Source organism: Lissotriton helveticus, chromosome 5_1 (genome assembly GCF_964261635.1).
Source record: "Lissotriton helveticus chromosome 5_1, aLisHel1.1, whole genome shotgun sequence".
In the NCBI taxonomy this organism is placed as follows: domain Eukaryota; kingdom Metazoa; phylum Chordata; class Amphibia; order Caudata; family Salamandridae; genus Lissotriton; species Lissotriton helveticus.
Window position 1 is genome coordinate 1,904,597,598 of NC_136065.1, and position 25,103 is coordinate 1,904,622,700.

Here is a 25,103-nt window from a genome sequence, read left to right on the forward strand (position 1 = left end):
TTTCCCTAATACTTGACTGTGAACATAGGGACCTTCTTGATCTACAGGTATCTCGATGAGAGGCAAGCCTACCTCCCTCTCCAGGCTGTTTCATGAATATGGCTGGTACTCCGGATACTCGGACTGTGCATACTGGTACATCTGTGATGTGACATGCTGTGTTGCAGCGATAGGCTGCGGTGCGGGAACTGTCTGTTGTGCATTCTGTGGTTGAGGAGTCTGTGAAACTTGTTCTTGTCTAGGCGGACGTGGTCTTTCTTTAGTCTTACCAGTAGCTATGTTATGTTTCAGAACTGCACACTCGTTTATAAAATGACCTGGCTGTTTACAATAATTGCAGTTCCCTTTAACGGGAGCTGCAGGATGACTGGCTTGATTCGGACCCCTCTTCTGACTGTCTTGAGGAACAGATTGTGCAACTAGCACTTTCATTTTCGTATCTTTCATACGTTTTCTCTCGTGTTCTTGCTCTTCCCTGATTCTATTCTGGTGATACTGGAGCATCTGGAGCATCTGGGACGGAGTATTTGCTTGCCAGGTGCTTTCGACTTTCAAAACTCGATTTTTAATTTGTGGGCTTGAATTCTCGACTAATTTAGTAACGAAAAGATGAGGGTATGACTCACTACTTGTCTTGAGACCACTGTTGATACTGAAACATTTTTCAAATCTAGAATAAAAATCACTAATATCTTCATCTTGTTTCTGTTTACAGGCTGAGATTGCATCCCAGTCTTCCTTTCTCGTTGTCAATAATCTGGGTAAAACTTGAATCAATAATTCTGGTAATTCTTTACATTTATCTCCAAGACCGGTACCTGGTACTCGTGCCTTGTCTTCAGCTTCTAGAGCTGCCCAATCGATCTTTTTCTCTCCCACCTCCCATTCTTTTTCTTTTAACTTTTCATATACCCCTGCGGGTAACAGGACCTTTAACATTTTAATGATATCTGGGTACGTGTATTCTCCCATACGGAGCATGTCTTTTAATTCTCTATGGAACCCTGCTGGATCTTTGTCATGACAGGGAATTAATTTCTTCATTTCAAGAAGTTCCATCTTTGATATCGGAGTGTATACAAACACTCGTTGCATTACGCCACCCGCCCCTTGGACTGGGTGGACTTCTCGTAACGGATTCTGTCTGTCTATGTAGAATGATTTACTTTCTGGGGGTGAGACATGAACAAAATGCGGGTTCAGGAACGTTCTATATTTGTGACGCTGTTCTAGAATGACACTAATTAAATCGGTACCTAGACCTCTCCATCTATACTGGAGTAACTCGTTCAGAACATCATGTAACGGGCCTGGATCAGAAGGTCCCGGACATCAGAATGTTGACCCTCATACAGAGTAATGAGGTACTGGATCATATACATACCCACCAGTCGTTGCTCGGCTGGGGGCAGTTTCAGAAACATTTGTGCCACTATTTCGTCTGGAAAAGTGGTAGAATCAGTAATCCATCGGACTGCTGATCGGGCTAGTTCTTGTTCATGCATGGTACTTAACTCACTTAACTCACTATAACCGATTCGTGATTTCAGAATGTGATCGGTAGCTTGAAATACTTGTTCTAGAGAACCTTGTTCTGGTGCTTGATGATGAAAAATAGACTTGTGTTCTAGACGTAAATGGCGATCTGGAAATCTGGATTTTCCTACATACGCTATTCTGGCGGGATTCTCGTTCTCTTCCTCTTCAGGATCAGAGATACTTTCTTTCTCGCTTACTTGTGCTGCTTTACGCTGGTCGTGTAACCTTATTATTTCTTTACGAATTTTCTTGTACATACTTTCCATGGCACCGACGGTCTTGTGCTTACCCTCGGCTATATTATCACTCCACCTTGTCAGGATTCTCATTTCGGCAGAATCTTTAGACGGGTAATCTTGTTCTCTTATTAGACAATTGATCAGGAACTTTAATATCATGAGCTGAATCTCGGCTTTTCTTTGAGACATAATCTCGCCAATACTTTCTGGATCATCCCCTGTACGGATGAAACGATATATTCTGTCTAGATCTTCTTTCATATTCGGTAAGGTGACTAGATACTCGGTCACTTTTCTTACGCGGAATGAATATAAAACCATATTATCCTCGCCTGGGACTGGATCATAGCAACATTCGGCAAGGGATTTTCTTATTTCTGCAACGGACTGATATCTAGGCGTACGCTGTGATGCTTGTGCATGTAATTCGGCTAACGTTAAACGCTTGTGTGGCGGCGGGGTTTGAGGAGGACCTCCTCCTGCGGCCCCTAGACTAGAATCGTCGACTGACATTCTTCGTGGCGGAGCGGGAAATTGAAATGCTGGCTGGACCGGGGGTACCGTAGCAGGTACTCCGGTGTCTGGAAGAGCGGGAAGTGCCTGATTTACAGGGACTGGCGGAGCGCGAACAGGATTTGCATATTCTGGGACTGTGTCGTCCAAGTAGGACGAAATAAAAATATCAGCTGCGGTCGGTTTGTGACGTAGCTTGGTCGGAACTAACGGTGGCGGGAAATTACTGGATGCCTCTGGGGTCGCTTTTGGCAAACCTTCGGCAAGAAGAGGATACATACCCTTAATAAGGGCATGCCTCTGTCTGTCTGACTGTTCGGCTTTGACTTGTTCACCTATCTCGATTAATTCTCTTTCTTGGGCTCGTTCTTGGGATTCTCTACTTAACTCTGACTTTCTGACTTCTTTCTCGGTTCTTCTATGAGCTTCCTTACGCCATAACTCGATGGCATCTTTCTGTGACTGTCTGGCTTTCTTTTTCCATAATGCTTCTTCTACTCGCATGATACATTCGGCATCCCATGTACCCGATACGGGCCATCTATACTTTTCTTCTAACTGTTTGGTATACTCTACCCATAAATCTAGATACATTATGGCGCTTATGCCATGTTTCTGATACATAAAGTGACCTGGACTGTCCCTAGGCGGGACAGGAACTGCTTCCTCTAACAGACCCTTTCTGGTTTTTAGCTGACGTAATCTTGAAAAGAGCGGCATTGTAAACTTGAATCGGAACACAATACAATACACGAAAAACAATAACAATTGGGAAAACAATTCAGGCATACCACGACATTGGAAATACATTGAACAACATCATAAATAACAGTTTGAACAGAATATTACCTGGAATACTGAGAACAGAACAGAACAGAATTTCTCGAGAACGGAACAGACTAGAGTTACTGGATGCACTGCTATAACAGTACGGAACATACCGGTCCCATAAAGGGACGCATCAAGACCCGTATCCACCTAGGTGAACACTTCGTTTGTGAGTCTGGGCACCACCAACCCACGGACCAGGAGTCAATTTAGATTGGTCCTGTCTAGATACTACCCCAGCAATGGTACTCACCGGGCAGCACGGAACGGAAGGCCTCGGACTGGACTGGACTGCTACGACGACGAACTTCGGACTTCGGACTTCAGTTACGGGTGGGCCTCCGGATACCTCGGACCTTGGACTCTCGGCTTGGGCTCTGGTCGGGACTCGCCGCGTTCCTCCACCGTCTCGTTTGGATGCTGGACCGCCTCCTCCGTCTCCTCCGTGGGCCTGAGGGATACTTGGAGCAGAAATATCTGCCAGTGCACGGTATGGTTCCGTCACGACTGCAGAGGGTCAGGGGGTCGGCGTGGCTTCACCGACGCGTGGGGAAAGGGCAAGTCCCTATTCGGGCGCCATTATGTGGTATATAAATAAATAATACCGGATCTATTTTTGGATGAATGAATGAATAACAGATAGCTCAATAAAATAAGAGTCAAGATTCGAGGTAGTAGGAGTTTCTGCAGGTTTATTACAGAATAAGGACAGGATCAGGACAACCTGCATAGAACGGGGGTAACAGGGCCCAGCAGGACAACTGGGGCCCAGCAGCTGCCGGGGCTTGATCTGGGATGAGCGCGCTAACTTTTAATAACAATACATTGACTTATATACATAGCGCAAACACATAGTATTACATTGCAGTAGGCGTAACAGTGGGTGGAGCAGAAGGCGTGACGCGTAGCAGTCGCGAGAGATAACAGTAAAAGTAGGTGTAACTGGGAGTATACATAGACATGTGATGCAAACGTAACAGAATATGTCATGAATGGGCGGAAACATTGGAGGGGGCTACCTAAGGAGCCGGGACCTCTAACCTAATGGTGCGCGAAAACTGGCAATGACGTATTACTAGGAGAAGCTGGGGGCTACGAACTCTGTGCTAGGAGCAGAGACTTGAGTCTGGAGGGTCGGAGCGACATGTACCTAAACCCTATCTGGTATCTGGTGTTTAGGGAACATGTTGATATAAACTAGGAGTCATGAGGGGAAAAGCTAACTTGATTCTAAGACTGGACCATGCATTATTCTACATGTAGTGCGTGATGAAGAATATTAAATGACCATTAATACAGTATTTCTCTAACATGGAGACGAGAAGGCTAGACAATGACGGAAACTATTGATGCAGTTCAGTAGCTTAGGAATGCAGAGGAGGAGGACTGAACTGATAACTGGAATCATAACATACTTTTGGCAGACTCAGAGGCAGAGCCAAGCTGTACCGGGCACTGCGAGGCAGGAAGTAAGTGAAGGGTCGAGGATACAGGTGGGGGCTGTATCGCTCCTCAGCGAGGCTTTCAGGAGACAGGAGCTGAATCTGATGTCCGGGCCCTTTTGAGGCCTAGAAACGGGGACTTTATAATGGAATAACGTGCACACTGGGAAACGTGGCAACATAACTTTACATAGGCCTGATATTCGTAGTATTCACGAGGACTGGAAAATGACATACCAGAGGTGGACACAACTGTAATTGCGTCTTTTATCGGACATGGGGAATAACATATGCATATTGGTCATGCACACATAACATATGATGGATGAAGCGTAGGGACACAGAACATGGCAAAATTTACTTTTCCACACCATGATGGCCTTGTGGTGTCTTCTCAATTGTGCCTCATTCAATTTAAATATCTGCATAGATTCTGTTACTCAATGACATTGCTCTGGTGTATGGGTAGAGAAGGATCCCCCTCCCTCCACTGTACTAGATGTGAAGGTCCGGAGGGGGATTTCTACCACATGATGTGGTCATGCTTGATCATACATAAATACTGCAAAATTATGTGTGGAATTGGGAGAAGTGATTAGTCGCACAGTCCTGTTCTATCTTTGAATGTTGATACTTGTCTTACTGGAGGAATGGTGGGGGGCCTCAATACTCACTTATTTGTAGCTGCAGGGTTCCGTGTGGCAAAAAGCAACCTTGCAAGACATTGGAGGGAGGCAGAGGCCCCCACATTGATGGAATGGACTAGGGGCATGGATTTTTGTGCAAAGGCTGAGGAACTGGTTTACTAGTTTGCAAGGCACAGGGGGTAGCCAAAAACATAAGGTATGGGAAGGTTGGTGTAACTATTTACAAGTCCGATACATTTATTTGCATATATGCATGTTGGATGATTACCCTCTGGTTTTTGTTGTCGGATGTAACAAGTAATGTATTACATGTGGAATGCTGTCTGTCTGAGTATTGTTTGAAACTGTTACCAATGGAAAAAACAATAAAAACATCTTTATGTAAAAAAAAAAAGCATATCAAAACAAAAAGTACAAATGCATATTTAGAAATTAACTTGAATTTGCCATTCACTAGATACGCACATCCACAAACAGTGCATTACACTGCCCACCCCACCACTCTCATCCCAGTGCTGGGCACTCTCTAAAATCTGCAGTACCACATTTGGAAATACCCATCATTTTCATAACGTGGTCTCTTTTGTTCTCATTTTTCTACTTCTTATTCTTCTCTTCACCGTATGGAGCCTTTTTTCTTCACCAGATCCACAGCTCCTTTCTTCTTCTTGCCCATCTCTTTCAAAACCAGTCTGCATTTACCCCAGTTCCATGGCAAAATTGATTGTCTGAACAATAAAATGGTCTGTAATTTATCCCTCCTCTTTCACTGGAATTGTACTTTCTTTTTTAACGGCAGGTCCAGTTTGGCCACGCTGGAGCCTGTGCAAACGAAGCGTCAGAAACTGCTGTTGCGAAGAACCAAGCAATGAAGGACGCTGGAGCCTATGTTCCCAGAAGCTTTGATGAACTGGGAGACGTTATCCAGTGAGTAAGGCAGTCCGGGCACCCAAATTGAGGGATTCCTCTTTTCCTGCCCTTATTTCTTTCTTTGGAACATATTCGTTTGATTTATGGTATTACTTTTTCTCCATCTTAAAGAAGCAGCAGTACACCTCTTAAACTTTACCAAGCATTGTTTAAAATAACTATATTAGTTAGGTTATATTTATCGCTATGTTTATAAGTGTGTTACAAACCCTCCTTTCTACCAAATTCCTAACCATACCCCTTTTACACTCTAAAGTCCCTGATTTAAAGTGATTTGATACCAAAAGCTTGTCATGCTTTGTTAGACACACAAGAAGACATCTAGTACATGTATGATGATATAGGTTTGAAGGTCCATCAGGAGGCCTCTATAGGAGTTACAATATGCAGTGGAACCAACCCCATCCAAGGTCATTCTAACCAGCCGATGGATAAAGTTTTGGGAAATTTGTACTAGATTAGCATTATCATTTGACTCCCAAAAAAAAGAGTACATTGTTTGGTGCTATTTTAGACGTGTTTTTCTTACGTTTTATTACTTGAATTTATTGATCTTCTGTGCTGACTTCTTAAATACCGATCTCTTGTCCCTCAAATACTGTTTACGTTTGTATAAATTCTTTCTTTTGATGGGTCTGTGAGGAATGTGGATTAACTCAACCGTTCAGTCTTGCTATAGTGATAAATTGAGCACAATTAGGCAGGAGTATGTTATGTTAGAAGTATTTGAATAGCACTCAACTCACCCAGGAGGGTATCTTGGTGCTGAGCAGCATCTTCTCTTGCTTTCATAATACAGCAAAACATTCTTATTATTTGCGAAGCTCATTTCATTATCCTTTGTCCTGCTTGGAGGTTTGAGTTGGAGATCTTGAAAATTACTTTACAAACAATACCCTTACGTTTCATGAAATCCAAAAAGAAGATATGCAGGGTTTTAAAATTAAAATGTGAGTTCTGTGATTATTGGAGAAAAAGGCTAAGTGTAATACAAAGCCAACACAAGAGCAAAGAGGACTGTGAAAAATCTTTAACAACTTTATTTAACATGTAATTGACACGCAGCATACAAACCTTTAACTGGCATGTTCAGAATAGCTGAGCCGCCCTCTGCCCTCCTTTCCCACCGCTGCCTCCCTGCGGCCCGCCCCCCTCCTGCCCTTCGCCGCCCCGCTCCCGCCACCCAGCTGCTCCTCCCTCCCGGCTCCTTCTTAGGGGAACAGCGCAGAGGTGCAGGGAGCAACCGCTGAGCCTGTAACCAGGAGAGGTCGCCCCCACACACCCCTGCTACTGCCTCCATCAGCCCTCTGGTGCCCTTGGTGCCCTCCGCTGCCTTCGTTTTTGCTGCCTTCGTTTTTCATTTTACTCGTTTTCTCTTTTTGCCTCCTTTTTCTCCATTTCATTTGCCCTTAGTGCCCTCTGCTGCCTTCATTCTTGCTGCCTTCGTTTTTCATTCACTCGTTTTTTTTCACTTTGCGTTTTTCCCACAGGGCGACCCAGCCGCCGCTGAGCCGCCCTCTGCCCTCCTTTCCCGCCGCTGCCTCCCTGCGGCCCTGCCCCCCTCCTGCCCATTCGCCGCCCCGCTCCCGCCACCCAGCTGTTCCTCCCTCCCAGCTCCTTCTTATGTCGCCCCCACGTACGCGCAGCGTTGACACGCAGCGGTCGCGCCAAAGGCAAGCCCGTCTGCGCCTGGACCGCGCCCAGCGCCAGGACCCCTGGCCCCCGCCGATGCAAGACGACCCGAATGACCTACGATGCCGCCGCCCTCAACGCACTCAATACCGGCCGGAACCCCGCCTGCTGCCAGGCCACCCCGAAACGCTTCCACGGACCCTTCACCTGCCATTCCTGCAAGTTCACCTGCCTCCGAACCTGCACCGCACCCGCCAAGCCAAACACCAGCAGAAACCACCTCAAGTGCATCAGGCTCAACACCCGCTCCGTCCACAGACACGCCGTGGAACTCTGGAACCTGCTCGACACAACGTCACCAGACGTCGCCTTCCTCACGGAAACCTGGATGAACATCTCCTCAGCCCCCGACATCGCCATCGCCATCCCGGACGGGTACAAGATCATCAGGAGGGACCGCGTCAACCAGACCGGAGGAGGCATCGCCATCGTCCACAAGAACACCATCCACATCACCACCAACTCCAACGACATCTTCGCCACCGCGGAACACCTCCACTTCCAGATACACACCAACCCTAAGACGACCCTCAGAGGCACCCTCGTCTACAGACCCCCGGGACCACGCACACAATTCAGCGAAGACATCACGGACTTCATCAGACCGCAAGCCCTCCACTCCACGGACTACATCCTCCTAGGGAACCTCAACTTCCACCTGGAGAACAACAAGGACTGCAACACCGCCACCCTGCTGGACAACCTCGCCAACCTCTGACTCAAGCAACTGGTCAACACCCCCACCCACTACGCCGGCCACACGCTTGATCCCGTCTTCTCGTCCAGCAAGCACATCACCTTCAGCCACTCCACCGGACTCCACTGGACTGACCACAGCTGCGTCCACTTCAGCTTCAGAAGAACCACGACCCACCACCACCCGCAACATGTTCCTCACAGGAGCTGGAGCAAGATCACCGCCGACCAGCTCACCACCTCCCTCAGCCAGAACCCACCCGCCAGCACAACGGACCCCAACGAAGCAGCCCGCAACTTCACGCAGTGGCGGACCACCTGCGCCGACGACCTCGCACCACTGAGGAACCCTCCCAGCAGACCCAGAAGCAAGAAGGCCTCCTGGTTCACCGACGAACTCAAGATCTCCAAGAAGACCTGCCGCACCCTCGAGAAAGCCTGACCACAGACAACATGACCGCCCTCAAACATGCCACCCGCAAGCACCACCAGCTTATCCGCACCACCAAGAAGAATTCACTGAAGGAACGACTGGACAACAACGCCCACGACAGCAAGGAACTCTTCAGCATCGTCAAGGAGTTCTCCAACCCCAGCACCGGCAACAACGACATCTCCCCTTCACAAGACCTCTGCGACTCTCTCGCCTCGTTCTTCCACCGCAAGATCACCGACATCCACTACAGCTTCGGCGCATCATACACGCACCCAACCGTCGAGCCAACGCCCCCCACCGCCAGCCTCCGCACCTGGACCACGGTGACCACCGAAGACACAGCCCGCACGATGAACACCATCCACTCCGGATCTCCAACCGACCCCTGCCCCCACCACGTCTTCAACAAGGCAGATTCCACCATCGCACCCCAACTCGGGAACATCATCAACACCTCCTTCAACACCGCCACCTTCCCGGAGAGCTGGAAGCATGCCGAGCTCAGCGCCCTTCTGAAGAAACCAACAGCGGACCCCACCGACCTCAAGAACTTCCGCCCCATCTCGCTCCTCCCTTTTCCCGCCAAAGTCATCGAGAAGATCGTCAACAGTCAGCTTGCCGCCTTCCTCGAGACGAACCGATCCCTCTACCCCTCACAGTCCGGTTTCAGAGCCAACCACAGCACCGAGACCGCCCTCATCGCAGCTACCGACGACATCCGAGCCCTGCTCGACAACGGGGAAACAACGGCACTCATCCTCCTGGACCTCTCTGCAGCGTCTGCCACCGCACCCTAGCTCAACGCCTCAGCGACATCGGCATCCAAGAGAAGGCACTGGAATGGATCACCTCGTTCCTCGCCGGAAGAACACAGAGAGTCCGCCTCCCCCCGTTTCTATCCGAGGCCACCGAAGTCATCTGCGGCGTACCACAAGGATCATCACTCGGCCCCACCCTCTTCAACTTCTACATGAGACCTCTTGCAGCCATCGCACGCCAACACAACCTCAACATCATCACCTACGCTAACGACACCCAGCTGATCCTCTCCCTCACCAGAGACCCCGACACCGCCAGTACCAGCCTACACGAAGGGATGAAAGACGTCGCCGAGTGGAAGAAGAACAGCCGCCTGAAACTGAACTCAGACAAGACGGAAGTCCTCATCCTGGGACCATCGCCCGCCGCCTGGGACGACTCCTGGTGGCCCCCCGCCCTGGGCACCACTCCCAAGCCAACAGACCACGCACGAAACCTGGGCTTCATCCTGGATTCCTCCCTCTCGATGACCAGACAAGTCAACGCCGTCTCCTCATCATGCTTTCACACCCTTCGCATGCTCTGCAAGATCTTCCGATGGATTCCGACCGAAACCAGGAAGACGGTCACCCAGGCACTCGTCACCAGCTGACTGGACTACGGGAACACCCTCTACGCCGGAACCACAGCCAAGCTACAGAAAAGACTCCAACGCATCCAGAACGCCTCCGCCCGACTCATCCGGACATCCCCCGACGCAGCCACATCTCCGGCCACCTGAGGGACCTGCACTGGCTCCCCGTCAACAAGAGGATCACGTTCAGGCTCCTCACCCACGCACACAAGTCCCTCCACGACCTGGGCCCCAAGTACCTCAACGACCGCCTGACCTTCTACACGCCCACCCGCCAGCTACGATCTACTAGCCTCGCCTTCGCCGCCGTGCCACGCATCCGAAGAGCCACCGCCGGAGGCAGATCCTTCTCCTACCTGGCGGCCAAGACATGGAACTCCCTCCCCATCAACCTTCGGCTGACCCAGGACCATCTCGCCTTCAGGAGACAACTCAAGACCTGGCTGTTCGAGCAGTAACAGACCCCCTCCCCCAAACGCCTTGAGACCCTTCCGGGTGAGTAGTGCGCTATACAAGCATTATGATTGATTGATTGAATAGTATAACTTGCATCCGTATTTTATAAAAGGTGAATTACACCAAATTTTACAGAGCGGTAACCTCTTTGTCATCAAAATAAAAAAATAGTATCATAAGCAGACCTTTTCTTCTGCTGCAAATAACAATCAGTCCTCTTTTGATGAAAGACAGCGAGGCACTCAAAGCTAACATGAGCAGGATTGTTGTGCCTTTGTTAACTTTTAACCAGTTTCTCTATATGGTTCTCTTGATGTGACTGTTTCTGAGGGACTTCTTTAAATACCCAGTTAATATATATGCTGGTCCCCTTCTCTCCTGTGTATGGGTTAATGTCCATCTGTTTTTCTTTCTCGTATTGCTTAGGTCTGTGTATGAGGAGCTCGTTGCCAAAGGAGAGATTGTACCTGCCCAAGAAGTGCCTCCGCCAACTGTGCCAATGGACTACTCTTGGGCGAGGGTATGGTTTGTTTTCCAACTACTGACAATTGGTTATTTTTGAGTGAGCTACTGAACTTGCACATCTTAGTCTATCTATACTGAGCATCTGTTTCTCTATCCTCCTTTCTTGATTTTGTCGTTTCTCCACACTTTCAGTTTTTGCGCCTTCCGTTTTCTGGTCATTTTATTTCTGCTATGAAAGCTTTCACTCAGCCTCTTTTCTTTTGCCCCAACTTAATTATCACATCCGCATTTCTTCTCCCTCTGCTTACGTCTGTAACCCTCTTCTACAGCATGCTTTGTTTTGCTTGTGAACATTTTCACTTTATCTGGTCTGTTCCTCAAACTTTGTTTGTTTGTATTAGGAACTGGGACTTATCCGAAAGCCAGCTTCCTTTATGAGCAGCATCTGCGATGAGAGGGGACAAGAGCTTATCTATGCTGGGATGCCTATAACGGAAGTATTTAAGGAAGACATTGGCATCGGTGGCGTCCTGGGCCTACTTTGGTTTCAAAGACGGTGAGACCTAAAAAATACAGCCTTCTCAGTGCTTAATTATTTTCTGTGCACAAGATGCCTTAATTTTCTTCTGAAAAATATGATTGGCCTAGTTCATGATTCAGTAAGGTTTGAATGCGGCTAACAGCTTTATCTCACCTCACTTGGAAGTCATTTAAGCTGAAGGAAAGGCAGGCTGAAATTCATTACTGAAATGTTTGTATAACCCAGGTGGCTCGTTAAAAGGAACTAAAGTCCATATAGAATGTGCTTATGTGAGGCAACTACTGAACTTATTTTAAATAGTATAGAAACAAACTAATATGAATAGTACTAAAATAGGCTGCAAAGTACAAAGGAAAATGACAAGTGAGCTTTAGAAATTATAGATAATAGCCAGCCATACAGTTTTTCTGTCCTTTTGTATCCTACACTGATGCTGATAATACAAAGAAAATAATAGCCTAGCCTTTGTGCTTGAAAATTAAGGTATTTTTGTTAAATTTTGACCAGTGGCCACTGGCCACTGACCGTTTTAAATTGCTAAGTCCTATAATTAGTTGCCAAGTAACCTGAAAGAGAATAACATCCAACATTTCAGTAGTTGAATACCTGAAATAAAAGGTAATAGTCTAAAACTTACCCCAGAAAAGACAATATTTGTATTACTGACTAAGAGGGCTACCCTGCTATTGGGCCAGAAAAAGGGGAGCTGCTATTACTAATGACATGCATTCACTTCCCATAATCCAGGAATGATATCATGATGTTCTTGATTGATCACACTTTTAATTTGCTTGGTTGAATAGCGCTGTGTTTATTGGCTCACTATCTAACCTGAGATAATTTGGGGCTTGTGCCTCTGCTCTTCTCCATGCTCTGATTTATTAGAACATGCCAGTGTGCATACAGAAATGCCCCACAAACATTCCTACACTCGCCCAGAAATTTTTAACTAGAGCAGGTTACAGTGGTTCAGTTGCTGAGGAAACACCCTCCATCTTTTGTGATCATCATTAGTTACAATTAATCTTGCACATAAAAATCACGGTTGCTTCTCTAAGGTTAGGGCAGTCTACGCAAATCCTGTGTGACCTGCATAGGAGTATCTGTTGAATTTTCTATTTTGCCACAAAGAATAGATGATAATCAGTGAAGTTTCTGGCAAACAAATGTTTGCATGCTGTGTGCTGACACTTATCTACCACATGTGACGCTTTCCTCCTCTAATATGCTTCTTAAGAGATAAAAGGAGGGGAAGAGAATGACTGACTTCACTTTCACTCTCCTATAATTTGCAAGAGGAGGCATGCATTTTTTTAAGTAGCTGCATATTTTAAAGACCACATAAAAGACAGAGTGAGAGCCAATTTCGTGTTTGCCAGAAATTGCAAGGGTAACAATCTCTTTGGTAAATTACCACTGCTTATTAAGTACTAATAAATTCATTTGATAAATAATGTTGTTCTCTCTCCTCCCTCCAAAAACTTCTCTGGATTCCTTATGCAATCAGAAGGTTCTTCTTAATGTGGCAAATCTGTCTGAAGTTCCTGCAGGCCCGCCTTCAAATGTACCACCTAGATATTTCTCAGTGCAATAAAAAGAGCACCAGAAAAACATTTAACTACAAATCCTTTTCTCTGTACATTTCAGAACTGCCCCAAACCTCGTCATCTTCCTAGCCACACTTTTGAACCTAATATAGATATCTTCTACGGTTTGTTAGTGTGTTAAAACTTAATCAAATAACTAAAATATGGTATGTAAATATGTAAGCATTATTTGTATAGTGCAAACATAGGTACATGGCAGTGGAGCATTGTACAAGTTAAGAGGAGTCTGACAGTCGCAACACTTAGTTCGCCCAGCTTATAAATGACGAAGCTCCTGGACTACCTTATATCAAGTATACCTACCAGTTTGGCCACTTAAGCTGTACCAGTGAAAGCATGATGTGCTCGAATTGTGTTGGTGGATGCATGCAATTTACAGTTGGAAAAATAATGTTTTAATGAGTGTTGCACTCGTATAAAATCCTAGTGCTTAGACTGCTTTACAGATGGTAGAGAAAATGTGTATAGAACATGTGGGTGGACTGCTAGGAATTGTGTGCCTGCTAGCTGAAGCCTTCCTGCTGCTTTGTATAAATAATTGCCTCCGCTTAAGTGTTACTCTTTTTTTGTTCTCATTAACTTGCCTCATTTTCTTCATTTTTTTCCCTCAGACTCCCAAAGTATGCCTGCCATTTCATTGAAATGTGTCTGATGGTGACAGCTGATCATGGCCCTGCTGTGTCTGGAGCTCACAACACCATTGTCTGTGCCCGTGCTGGGAAAGACTTGATCTCTAGTGTTACATCTGGACTGCTGACCATTGTAAGAATGTTATAGTATCTCAATGCCTTGGGACCCTCAGATTCCTCACACCTTTTATTTTAACCCTAGCTAATAGTCCATGCAATCCTTGCCCCATTGACTGGCATGAACTGGATTTTAAGTTAAATTATCAATGCTAGTATACAAAGAATCCCCTGTGGCTTATCCATATGGAACATTTTTCCAGCAAAGGAGGCCTAAACGCTGTCTTCGATCATTTTTCATTTTGTTGATTAAGGTTTCACCAACAGACTGCTAAGCGCTGTTATTGTTGAATACTTGGTGTGGAAACGACCAGTACTTGCAGAGGCTTTGCGTCCGCCCACTCATTACCATTGGTTGGCTTTCTAGTCTGTCTTATTTGCTTGCTGCTGCTTTAATGGTTTTCCTTCCTCTCCTCCGGTTTGGAACATTGATTCTGATGAATACTTCCAACTGCAGATTCCTTCACTTTAGAATATTCCCAGGCACCAGACTGGATCCGGTAGACTTAAACAGTATTGCTCCTGTGCAGCTCCACGTTGACTTCATTGTGCCCTGGAAGTAACAACTGAGCCACGTAGGCAGCAGTTATTTTATTTCTGTGCTTTCATATTTGGATCTGGAGCTCGTCAGTTGTGGATTTTTGTCTAAAAATTATTTTTTTCTAGTGTGTACGGGAACAATGCCCTTTCCTAAAATTACAGATTTTGAATCTTGTTGGGACTGTCTCAAACAAATGTCTGTGTCAGAACACCACAAGGTATGCCTCTGGTGTTTGTGTTCATGACACAACTCCAAGTCCTTCGAGGAGTGTGCCAGTATGAATCTGAAGGAGATCTGGGAATGTAGAATGAACCTATAAGTCACCAAGCACCGTAAGAAGTCACAGAACTCCAGCTCAAAGCTGAGGGTGCGAATCCCTTCCCACTCTTGAACAGATTGAAATCTTTAAAGAGGCCATGTTAGGACTCTCTGGCCCTCATCATCAATCAATTTTTATTTGATTTAAAAGACAATTTTTTTTTTTTTTTTTTTTTATTTATTTATCAAACAATAGCACATTACATTGCAAACAGGGCCCTTCACCTACATCCCTTCTCGGGCCGGCGTTAGGCCAGGTCTTCTTAACAACGAGACAGTAGTGTTTACAACAAGGGTACCAAGAAGAAGCTCCCAGCTTGGAATTGTCCAGTGTACAAGCCGGTCGGTGAGGTCCCAGGATGGTATGCCAGTGGTATAGCATCGTGCTCCGTGCATAGTAGACATATCTATAAAATTTTATATTTTCTCCCAACTAACAGCCCAACCCCCAACCCCGCCCTCTAGTAACCGGTCCCTAGTCTGCATGTTCCCTGTGGTGTAAGGTGCAATCTGTTGGAGAGGTGTGTGGAGTGGTGGCGTGCATCCCCTGCTGAGCGCCCAGGTGCGTGTGTGGTCCCGCTTGACTGGGAATGGCCGAACTTCTACCCAACCTTGTAGCGCTGTCTAGCAAGCGGCATTGCCGTTGGAATCAGGGGGGATCTATGTTCGCTGCGCCCTCCCGGCCCTCATCCCCTCCCGAGGCCAAGTCGTCGTCGTCCGTCCTGGAGTAGAGATAGGTGCGATAGAGCTCCCAGAAGTTTTTGGGGCGGCTACGGGGAGGGAGCAATTCGCTATATGTCTCCGCCTGCGTGTTACAGTACAGCATGTCGTGAGCCCACCGCTTGAGTGTCGGGAGCGGACCCCTCATCCAACAGGAGGCCACGACCCGTTTGGCAAGTAGTATGCCCATGCTGACCAGTTTACGCACCGGCGCCGGCACGTCCCTCGTATAGCCCAGCAAAGCGAGTGCCGGGTCAGCGTCCAGCTCCTGTCCCGTTATTGTGCTTAATTCCGAAAAAATAGACGTCCAGAACTTACTGATTCCCGGGCATAGCCAGGCCACGTGCATGAAGTCCGCTACTGGGGCGCGGCATCTCTCGCATCGGGGAGAGTCGCGGAGCCCATAGCGATGCAATCTTTCAGGTGTATAATATACTCGTTGCAGGAATTTGAAATGAAGAAGGCGGTGTCTCCCATTCAGCGAGATCCGCCTGGTGGCCGCGCAGCAGTACGTCCACATCCCATCGTCTATGTGCATGTCTAAATCGGTCTGCCAGGCCAATCGCGCCCTCGTGTATTGCAGTGCTGTGTGGGCGTGTCCCATACTGTAAAGCTTAGAAGTAAGCTTCTTCTGGGACTCTGTGCGAATGACATACTCTAGCTCTGGTATCACCGGAGGTTCCTCCATATCGGGGCCTAAAAAGTCCAGTAGGGCGCTACGCACCCTGTGATACTGGAAGCGATGGAGCAGGGAGGGGCGGTCAAGCCCCCGCACCAGCTGATCCCACGTCTTAACCTTGCCATGTTGGAAAAGGTCCCCCAGCGTGTGCGCCCCTAGACCAGCTAGGGCTTTGTGTACGCCAGGTTCCGCCAAAGTAGGGAGCCAAAGGGCCCAATGTATCGGCATATTAGGAGCGTACAGTAGTATCTTATCTTGCCTCTGTATTATGGAGTTCCAAGCGTGGTTAGTGGAACGGATGGAATCCAGTGCGCCCACTCTGCGGTTGCTAGGGCTACAGATAGTCGCCGGGAGTGGAGTAGGGGCCGCGAAAAGGCGCTCCAGAATCACATGCGGGATATCCGGGTCGCCGTGTATCCAGGTATGGAGGTGAGAGGCCTGCGCTATCCTGTAGTAGCGTTCAAGATCTGGGGCGGCCAGCCCCCCTTGCTCGTATGGGAGCTGAAGCACCTTCCATTGTATTCTAGGTTGTTTCCCGGCCCAGGCGAGCCTAATAAGGAGTTTGTTTAAGGTCGTGAAGAAAGCCCTGGAGAGGACAATCGGGAGGTTATTGAAGAGGAACAAAAATCTAGGGAGGACCACCATCTTCATCAGGGCAATGCGGCCCATTAAAGACAGCGGTAGCTTAATCCAGAGCTCTACATCGTCAGCCAGTTTACTATATGCAACACCGTAGTTTGCGCGTAACACTATGTCTGGGTCCGTGTGTATCATTATACCCAGGTATCGGACCGGGTCCGTGGACCATTGTAGTGGGTAGTCCATCTCGAAGGGTTCAGTAACAGGGGTCAGAGGGAAAGCCACTGACTTTGGCCAGTTCACCTTCAGTCCCGAAAGGGCCCCAAACCGCACCACCTCCCGCAGGACCGATGAGAGGTTGTTCACCGGGTCCCTAACGTACAACAACGTGTCATCCGCATATGTGGAGATACCGATCTTGTAGGTAGGGTAGCTGATGGCTTCGTAGGAGTGGTATTCCCGCATCGCGCAAGCCAGCGGTTCCGCGACCAGCGCATACAGCAGCGGCGAGAGGGGGCAGCCCTGTCTCGTGCCACGGCTCACAGTGAACGCCTCCGAAACGGCATCACCCAGCCGAACTCTCGCAGTGGGTTGGTGATAAAGCGCGCCGAGGAGTTGGAGGAAAAGATCCCCCAGTCCCAGTTTCCTGAGGACTTTGCGCATGAACGTCCACTCCACGGAGTCGAACGCCTTCTCCATATCCAAGAAGACAGCGATCGCCTTGGTGTCATGTTTGGTGTGTTGGATGGCTCCCATAACCGTTCTGATGTTATACGTGAGGTTTCTGGTCGGGATGAAACCCGCCTGTTCTGGGGCTACTAATTCTGGGGCGACGAGCGCTAGTCTGTTTGCCAGTACCTTAGCGTACAGCTTCGCATCAACGTTGATAAGGGACAAGGGGCGGTAGGACCCCGGGAGGTCAGGCGGCTTGCCCGGTTTCAAAATCGTCACTATGAGTGCTTCTCTCATAGAAGTGGGCATCACACCATACTCGCAGATCTCATCAAAGAGGGTGGAGAGATAGGGGAGCAGCTTGTCCTTATACGCCTTATAAAAGGCGACGGTCAAGCCATCGATTCCGGGCGCACTGCCTGGCCTCATGCCGTCTAGAGCGTCCGCAATCTCCTCTCGGAGTATAGGGGACATCAGGAATTCCCTCTGCCAGTTCTCTAAGAACGGCATTTTGATGTGGTCTAAGTAATTGTCTATGTGGCTCTCCACATCCGAGATCTTGCTGGTGTACAGGTCTTGGTAGAACCCTTTGAATTCCGCCAGAATATCTCCCTGCGATGTCAGTGTTTCCCCGTCCGTGGAGCGCAATTCAGTGACACCCTGGCGTCGCCTGGCCCCCTTCATAATCCCGGCTAGCAGAGAACCCGGCCGGTCGCCCTCACCGTATGCGCGGGCCGTTGCGTATTTCCCCAGGTGCCTGACCTCTCTGTCCGCCTCCTCGTGGAACTCTGTCAGGAGCCCCCGCAACGTCTCATCCCCCGCCGGGGACGGGTCCGTCAGTCGTTGGCGTTCACAATCCGCAATTCGCCCCTCGAGCAGTGACAGTCTACTCCTGATAGCCCTGAGGACACTGGAATGCTTGGCCATGACGACGCCCCTAACATAGACCTTAAAGGTTTCCCAAACCGTGCCGAAGCTATCCACCGTTCCTACGTTACTGGAAAAGAACGTGTCTATGTCCTCCCCTAGTTCTGCCCTGAAGGGCAAAATTGGAATAAACTACCTCTTGTGCTGCGACTGGAGGACAATGAACTACATTTTAGGGCTCTGCTCAAAACCCACCTATATACTGCATAGGTGTTGGGTCTTCTAGGCAGACTCTCTGGTAGCTTAGCGCGGGGACACGCCGTGATGGCGTTACTGTGCGCTCTATAAGCTCTTTATTATTATTATTATTAAGGCCTCGTCTAACAGAGAGTACGGTGGGAAGCGCCACGTGAACGGGGGGATTCTGGGTAGCGGTGTGTTCAGAACCAGTAGTATGGGGGAGTGGTCAGACAGCGTCCGCGGGAGAACTCTGCAGTCCCTCACCATCGTCAGTAGAGTAATAGGGGAGAACCAGTAGTCAATCCTAGTGTGGAGGTTGTGGTACGCTGAATAGTGTGTGTAACCCCCCCTCGCGCTATGCCGCTCCCTCCAGACATCCGCCAGCCCCAGTCTCACCATTTCGGCCTGCATTTGATGCGCTGCTGCTGCTGGGCGCCTGGGGGGCCCCCCCGATCTATCAAGTTCAGGGCTAAAGGTGAAATTAAAGTCCCCCCCCCAAATCAGTTTATCTGTGGGCCATTCAGCACAGTGCCCCGCCAGCGCCGCATAAAACTCTGGGGAGTCATAATTCGGGCCATACACATTCATGATCAGGAGATTATGTCCCTTACCCGTGCATTTGCTTAACACAAATCGGCCCTCCGGGTCCGCTCTGAGTAGCGTGAGTGAAAGTTTAGATTTAGGATTTACCCACGTGAGAACTCCCCTAGCGTGTGAGGTGAAGCCCGCATAAGTGGAGTTGCCCTGAAGACCTCTATGTGTGAGCATTTTACTGGTGTTGGGTAGGTGCGTCTCCTGTAACAGAGCCAGGTCCACATGGTGTCTTTGGAGGTAGTGCAGCACCTTGCGGAGTTTCCGGTAGTCGTTCAACCCCCTTACATTCCATGTCAACGCAGTTAGGGTATCAGTGTCAGGCAGTGGGTCCCCTAGTATCTCTTCAGCCATTAGAAAAGTGGCAACACATAATGAGCACCAGCAGTAAACATTCCCCCCTCCCACTTGCGCCCACACCATCGGTCCCCTCCAGGGAATAGAACATTGCAGAACACAGTTGAGACCCCCCCCCAAACATTCCGAACTCCAGAACAAGAACCCCCACCCACCTCCCACAGTCAACCGACCCCAACCTGGTGTGACCGAATCCCCTGTGTCCCCCCCCCCCCACCCTCTAGCAATCCCATTCAACAACACCACAAACTGGCTCAATCTGAGCCGTCACAGCTGGCAGCGCTGGGGCAGAGGTAGCCTACTCGTACTGTCCGACGTCCAGTGTCCCACCTGGATCTCCGTGCAATGTACATACGTAGCCCTCACGCCAGCGCCCTAGTGGCGTAGCTCAGCAAGCAAGGAGTGCATAACAAGTTTCGGCTCTCTGTCCGAGCCCCCCCCCTCCCGCCCCTCCAGCCGCCTCTGACCTGTATCGTGTCCGGTTCCAGGGGAGCTGAGCCCATCCAGGATGGCTGTGTGCCGCAAGTGCGAGGGCTCAGGGGCACCCAGCCGAATCACTCGAGTCTCCCCCGCTCTGTGGCGCTCAGGGAGTCCAAATATCTCACAGTTCAGACTGAGCGGGGGGAGCATAACGTGCAAAGTGGAGTGGCGCCACGTGCGCCCCTGAAGCCGCGGCCTGCCGGTGTGTCCATGAGAGCGCCATCGCTCCTCAGTCCTGTTCCTCCAGGCCCTCCGCTCCCGATTGTTCCGCTGCATGCGCGTCTGGGCCCCCTCTGCTCTCCCTCATCCACACCTTCAGGGATTTTTGTAGCTCTTTGGGATCCGTGAAGAAGTGAGAATGCCCCTGACGGTTAATGCGCAGCCGCGCCGGGTATAACAAGGCGTAGTCCAGGCCAAGGTCCCTCAATTGTTGCTTGTACGGGACAAATCGCCGTCGTTCTTCCTGCACTTTGGAGGTGAAATCAGGGTACAACGATATGTTCATCCCCTCGTGCTGCAGTGACCCCTTCACGCGGGCCGCGCGGAGCGCCGTGTCCCTGTCCCTGTAGTTCAATAATTTCGCAATTATCGGCCTGGGGTTAGCGCCCGGGGGTGGCCTAGGTCCAAGGGTGCGATGGGCGCGCTCAACAATGAACATGGGGGAAAAGATGTCGTCTCCCAAGAGTGTCTTAAGTAGTTTTTCAACAAAAAGTTCCATCTTACCCGTCTGGGTCGTCTCGGCCACACCCGTTATTCGTATGTTGGTTCTGTAGTAGGGGATCTCTGTGTATAGTCATAATCTAGTGAATAGTCCCGCCCATGTGCGTGGACCCCGGAGCAATCAAAAATAATCTCTTACAGTGTCAAAAAATGCAGAAAATGCATAGACACTTAAGAGAGAATTTAAAGACAGATAATGCAGCCAAAAAGGCTACACTGTCCAGTACTTCAACTAGAAATTCCACCATAAAATCCACAAAACAGCAAAGCCTGTACAGATTTCCCTTGCTTAACAGCAAAATCCCTCAGGAATGATAGAGAGAAGAACCTGGACAGACAAGCCCCATAGGCTGCCATTATGTGGCTTAATTAGGATACTGTGCCTTTAAGGAACCTTCCAGAACCTTCTCTCAGTATCCCAGAATGCATAGCAGGTCCAACTTAGCCTCAGTTCTTTTTTCCGGCTCCTGCAAGCAGGACCCTGGAGCATTGAGCTCTCCCTTTTCAAGGGTTTTGTTGGTGTTTTTACACTAATTTCGATTTTTGGTGCTTTTAAAGTACTTTGGTGACTTTCTTTCTGTGTTTCTGCACTCTTTTTTGTCCATAATGCCTGCATTGTTCGACAAATGCCCTGAGTGCTCAAGGAAGAAGGCCAGGACAGACTCCCATGAGGTCTGTATTCTCTGCCTTCCCTCTTCCCACATTCCTGAGGAGTGTAGGATCTGCAGAAGCTTCTCTGGAAGGACCCTGAAGGAGAGGAAGAAGATCAGGCTTCAGGGCCTTGAGGAGAGAAAGCTGAAGGCACGAGGTGGGTCAGGAGGGGCTCCTTCTACCCAGGCTGAGGCCTCTGGGGGGCTCCCCAGGGGCAGGAAGACCAGCCCTCGCCCAAGGTCTCCGTCTGGGTCAGTTGCGCTGACCACGACGTCGAGGGGACGGTCAACGGCCAGTTCCAGGTCTCCCCAGGGCTCTGGGTCGAGAAAACGTCGCCCGTCGACGTCGAGGAACGTGTTCCGGCCGCCGTCGAAGCCGGTGTCGATATCCTCGTCGTCGCTGTCGGCGTCGAGTGGTCGACATCGGAGGGCCCGGCGTCGGCGCTCGCCGTCGAGGCGACACCGCCGTTCGCCGTCGAGGACATCGTCGTCGAGGGGATCCTCGTCGTCGAGGTCGCCGTCGAGACGGAAGGCGTCTCCGGCGCCGAAGAGGTCGACGTCGAAGCATTCCAAAAGACCGACGTCGAGACGGTCTAGGAGATCGACGTCGAGAAGGTCAGAGAGGTCGACGTCGAGAAGGTCCAAAGTGTCGCCGTCGAAGCGATCCGAGAAGTCGACGTCGAGGCCGGCGAAGAGGTCGAGGTCGCCGTCGAGGCACCATCGCCCGTCGTCGAGGTTTCGTGGCTCGTCGATCTGGTCGGGGTCGACGTCGAGACGGAGACACGGTTCGACGTCGAGAGGTGTGATTCGGTCGACGCCGAAGGACCGTTCGACGTCGAGGGGACATCGGTCGTCGTCTGGACACCGGTCTTCAGCGTCTGGAGGTCCTAAGGACAGGCCCAGGACTGTGGGGGGCTCCCCACTCTCTGGAAGAGGTGATGGCTCGCCGGGACCGGCGCATTCCGGGGTGGATACTCCGATGAAGCCGTTTACACCTCCTCCGCGGCCTGCTGTGCCGAAGGGTCCTCCTCCGAAGGCCCCTACCCCGCCTCCGAAGCCGGCTCCGCGGGACCCGCGTCCGGTTGCGCCTCCACCCCCGATCCCACCGAAGGAGGTGTCGATGCCTAAGTTTCCGACGCCTCCGAAGAAGACTCCTAAGAAGCCTGGAGCTCCTGACCCTGGGAGGCCGAAGGAGCGTCCGAGGCCCAAGAGATCGAGGTCTCGCTCGGGGAGACGGGACAAATCGAGGAGTGGCCGCGGATCTTCATCACGATCCAGGCATCATCACAAGAGACGTCGGTCCAGGTCACGTTCTCCATCTGGGACCCGTTCCTACTCGCCCACGCTGTCCGATTCGCCGGAGACTAGGGTGTCTCCGATAGACGATATAAGCACGTTTCAGGAGGTTCTCCTGCGTGGTGCGGCGAAGTTGGGCATTGAGGTTGAGGCACCTACGGCTTCTACCTCGGTGATATTTGAGACTTTACACAAAAGGCACTTGTCTCGCCCCCTGTTACCTCTGGTGCCGGGACTCCTTGAGCCCGCCGAACAGCTATTCCTGACGCCGGCGACGGTGAAGTCTGTGCCTTCCAGGATCCTAAAGAAGTACAGGGCTCCGGACTCAGACCCAGCCTTCTTGAGGAAGGACCCGGTACCGGATTCAGTCATCGTGACTGCTGCTCGGAAGCTTCATGCCACCTCCCCTGCGTCCACGGTGCCTCCGGACAAGGAGAGCCGGTGGATCGATTCTGCTGGTCGCAAGGCGTGTGGGACATCCGCCTCGTCCATGAAGGCCGCCAGTGACTCGGCGTTGCTGGGACGTTACGACCGGTCCCTGTGGGACTCGATGGAGCAGTTCGCAGACCTCGTCCCTCGAGACCGCAAGGAGGACTTTGTGGAGATCGTCAAGGAGGGGATGCTGGTCTCTAATCAGGCCATCGGCGCCGCAGCGGACATATCATTGCTGTCCGCGCACGGATATTGCCACGGGATTCACCAGAGACGCCACGCTTGGCTCAGGTTGACGTCCTTGAAACCGGAAGCACAGCAACGCGTGGCGAATCTCCCGTTTTCCGGAGATACCCTCTTCGGGAAACACGCGGATGATGAGATGGCCAGGATGAAGGCCGAAGCGGAGACCCTGACGGCAGTGGGCTTGGAGAAGCCCAAGGAAAAGAAACCCTTCCGACAGTACCAACGTCGGTTTGGGTCGTGGAAGGGGGCAGTCTGCTGGACAACATCAACAGCAGCAGCAGCAGCAGCCGTACAGGCGGCCCTTCCAGAAGCGACAGGGTGGTAGAGGTCGTCAACAGTCCTCTACCGCGACCAAGGGCCCGGCCGGGTCCCGTCCCTGAGCTGTTACTTCCCCCTCGTCCGTTACCCGCTCCGGTGGGGGGAAGCGTTCAATTTTTTCTGGCAGAGTGGAGAAAAATTACTCAGGACAAGTGGGTGCTGAATATTGTTTGCAATGGATACAGTCTACGTTTCACCAGCCCTCCTCCATCGATTCCTCCTGTCAGCTCGCAGTATCAACTGCGCGAGCTTCAGGCGGAGGCGGACATTCTGCTAAGGAAAAGGGCGATCGAAGACGTACCTCTGTCTCAAAGAGGAAGAGGTCTTTACTCTCGGTTCTTTCTTGTCCGCAAGAAGGACAAGAACGAGTTCAGGCCCATTCTGGATTTGCGGCAGGCAAACAAGTGGATTCGCAGAGAAAAGTTTCGCATGCTGTCGTTGCATCAGATCTACCCTCAGCTGCAACGAGGAGATTGGATGTGTGCCATAGATCTACAGGACGCATACTTCCACGTGCCCATTGCATGCAAACACAGGAAATTTCTGCGCTTTCAAGTCGGCACCAATCACTATCAGTACACGGTGCTACCCTTCGGACTGAAGTCGGCACCCAGGACATTCTCAAAATGTATGGCAGTGGTAGCGGCGCACCTGAGGAAGAACAAGGTGTTTGTCTACCCGTACCTGGACGATTGGTTGATCAAAGCCTCCTCCTTCTCGGAAGCTCAAGCACACTTCCAGAAGACGTGCGTTCTCTTGAACAAGCTGGGGTTGCACATCAACATGTCCAAGTCGGTCCCGATTCCGGTGCAGTGCATCCAGTACTTGGGGGCCTCCATCAATACGCTGTCAGCAAGCGTGTCTCCTTCGGAAGAGCGACGTTTATCACTCGTTCGGAAGGCTCAGGCTCTCATGAGAACTCCGTCTACGACTGTGAGGACGGTGTCTTCTCTACTGGGATCGATGGCCTCTTGCATCTTTCTCACTCCTCACGCACGGCTACAGATGAGACCTCTGCAGGAGTGCTTGGAGGATCAGTGGGACCAGAGGAGAGGTTCTTGGGACGACAGGATACGACTGTCTCTACATGCTCTTCAGTCTCTGAAGTGGTGGTGCTCGAAGGAGAATCTCCTCAGAGGCGTTCCCTTCCACAAGGACATTCCCACACAGACCATCGTGACGGATGCGTCTCTCCTAGGTTGGGGGGCGCATTCCGGAGACCTGCAG

General features: G+C 50.3%; 1 protein-coding gene across 7 annotated transcripts in view; it reads left to right on the plus strand.

The window, feature by feature from the left end:
• ACLY (ATP citrate lyase) overlaps positions 1 to 25,103 on the plus strand; it is a 362,794-nt gene that overhangs the window by 290,055 nt on the left and 47,636 nt on the right. For all 7 annotated transcript variants that reach the window (XM_078645438.1, XM_078645433.1, XM_078645436.1 and 4 more), the window contains 4 exons: positions 6,008 to 6,135; positions 11,238 to 11,331; positions 11,678 to 11,832; positions 14,036 to 14,186. In XM_078645438.1, the coding sequence (XP_078501564.1) occupies positions 6,008 to 6,135; positions 11,238 to 11,331; positions 11,678 to 11,832; positions 14,036 to 14,186 (528 nt within the window). The remainder of the gene's footprint in view (positions 1 to 6,007; positions 6,136 to 11,237; positions 11,332 to 11,677; positions 11,833 to 14,035; positions 14,187 to 25,103) is intronic.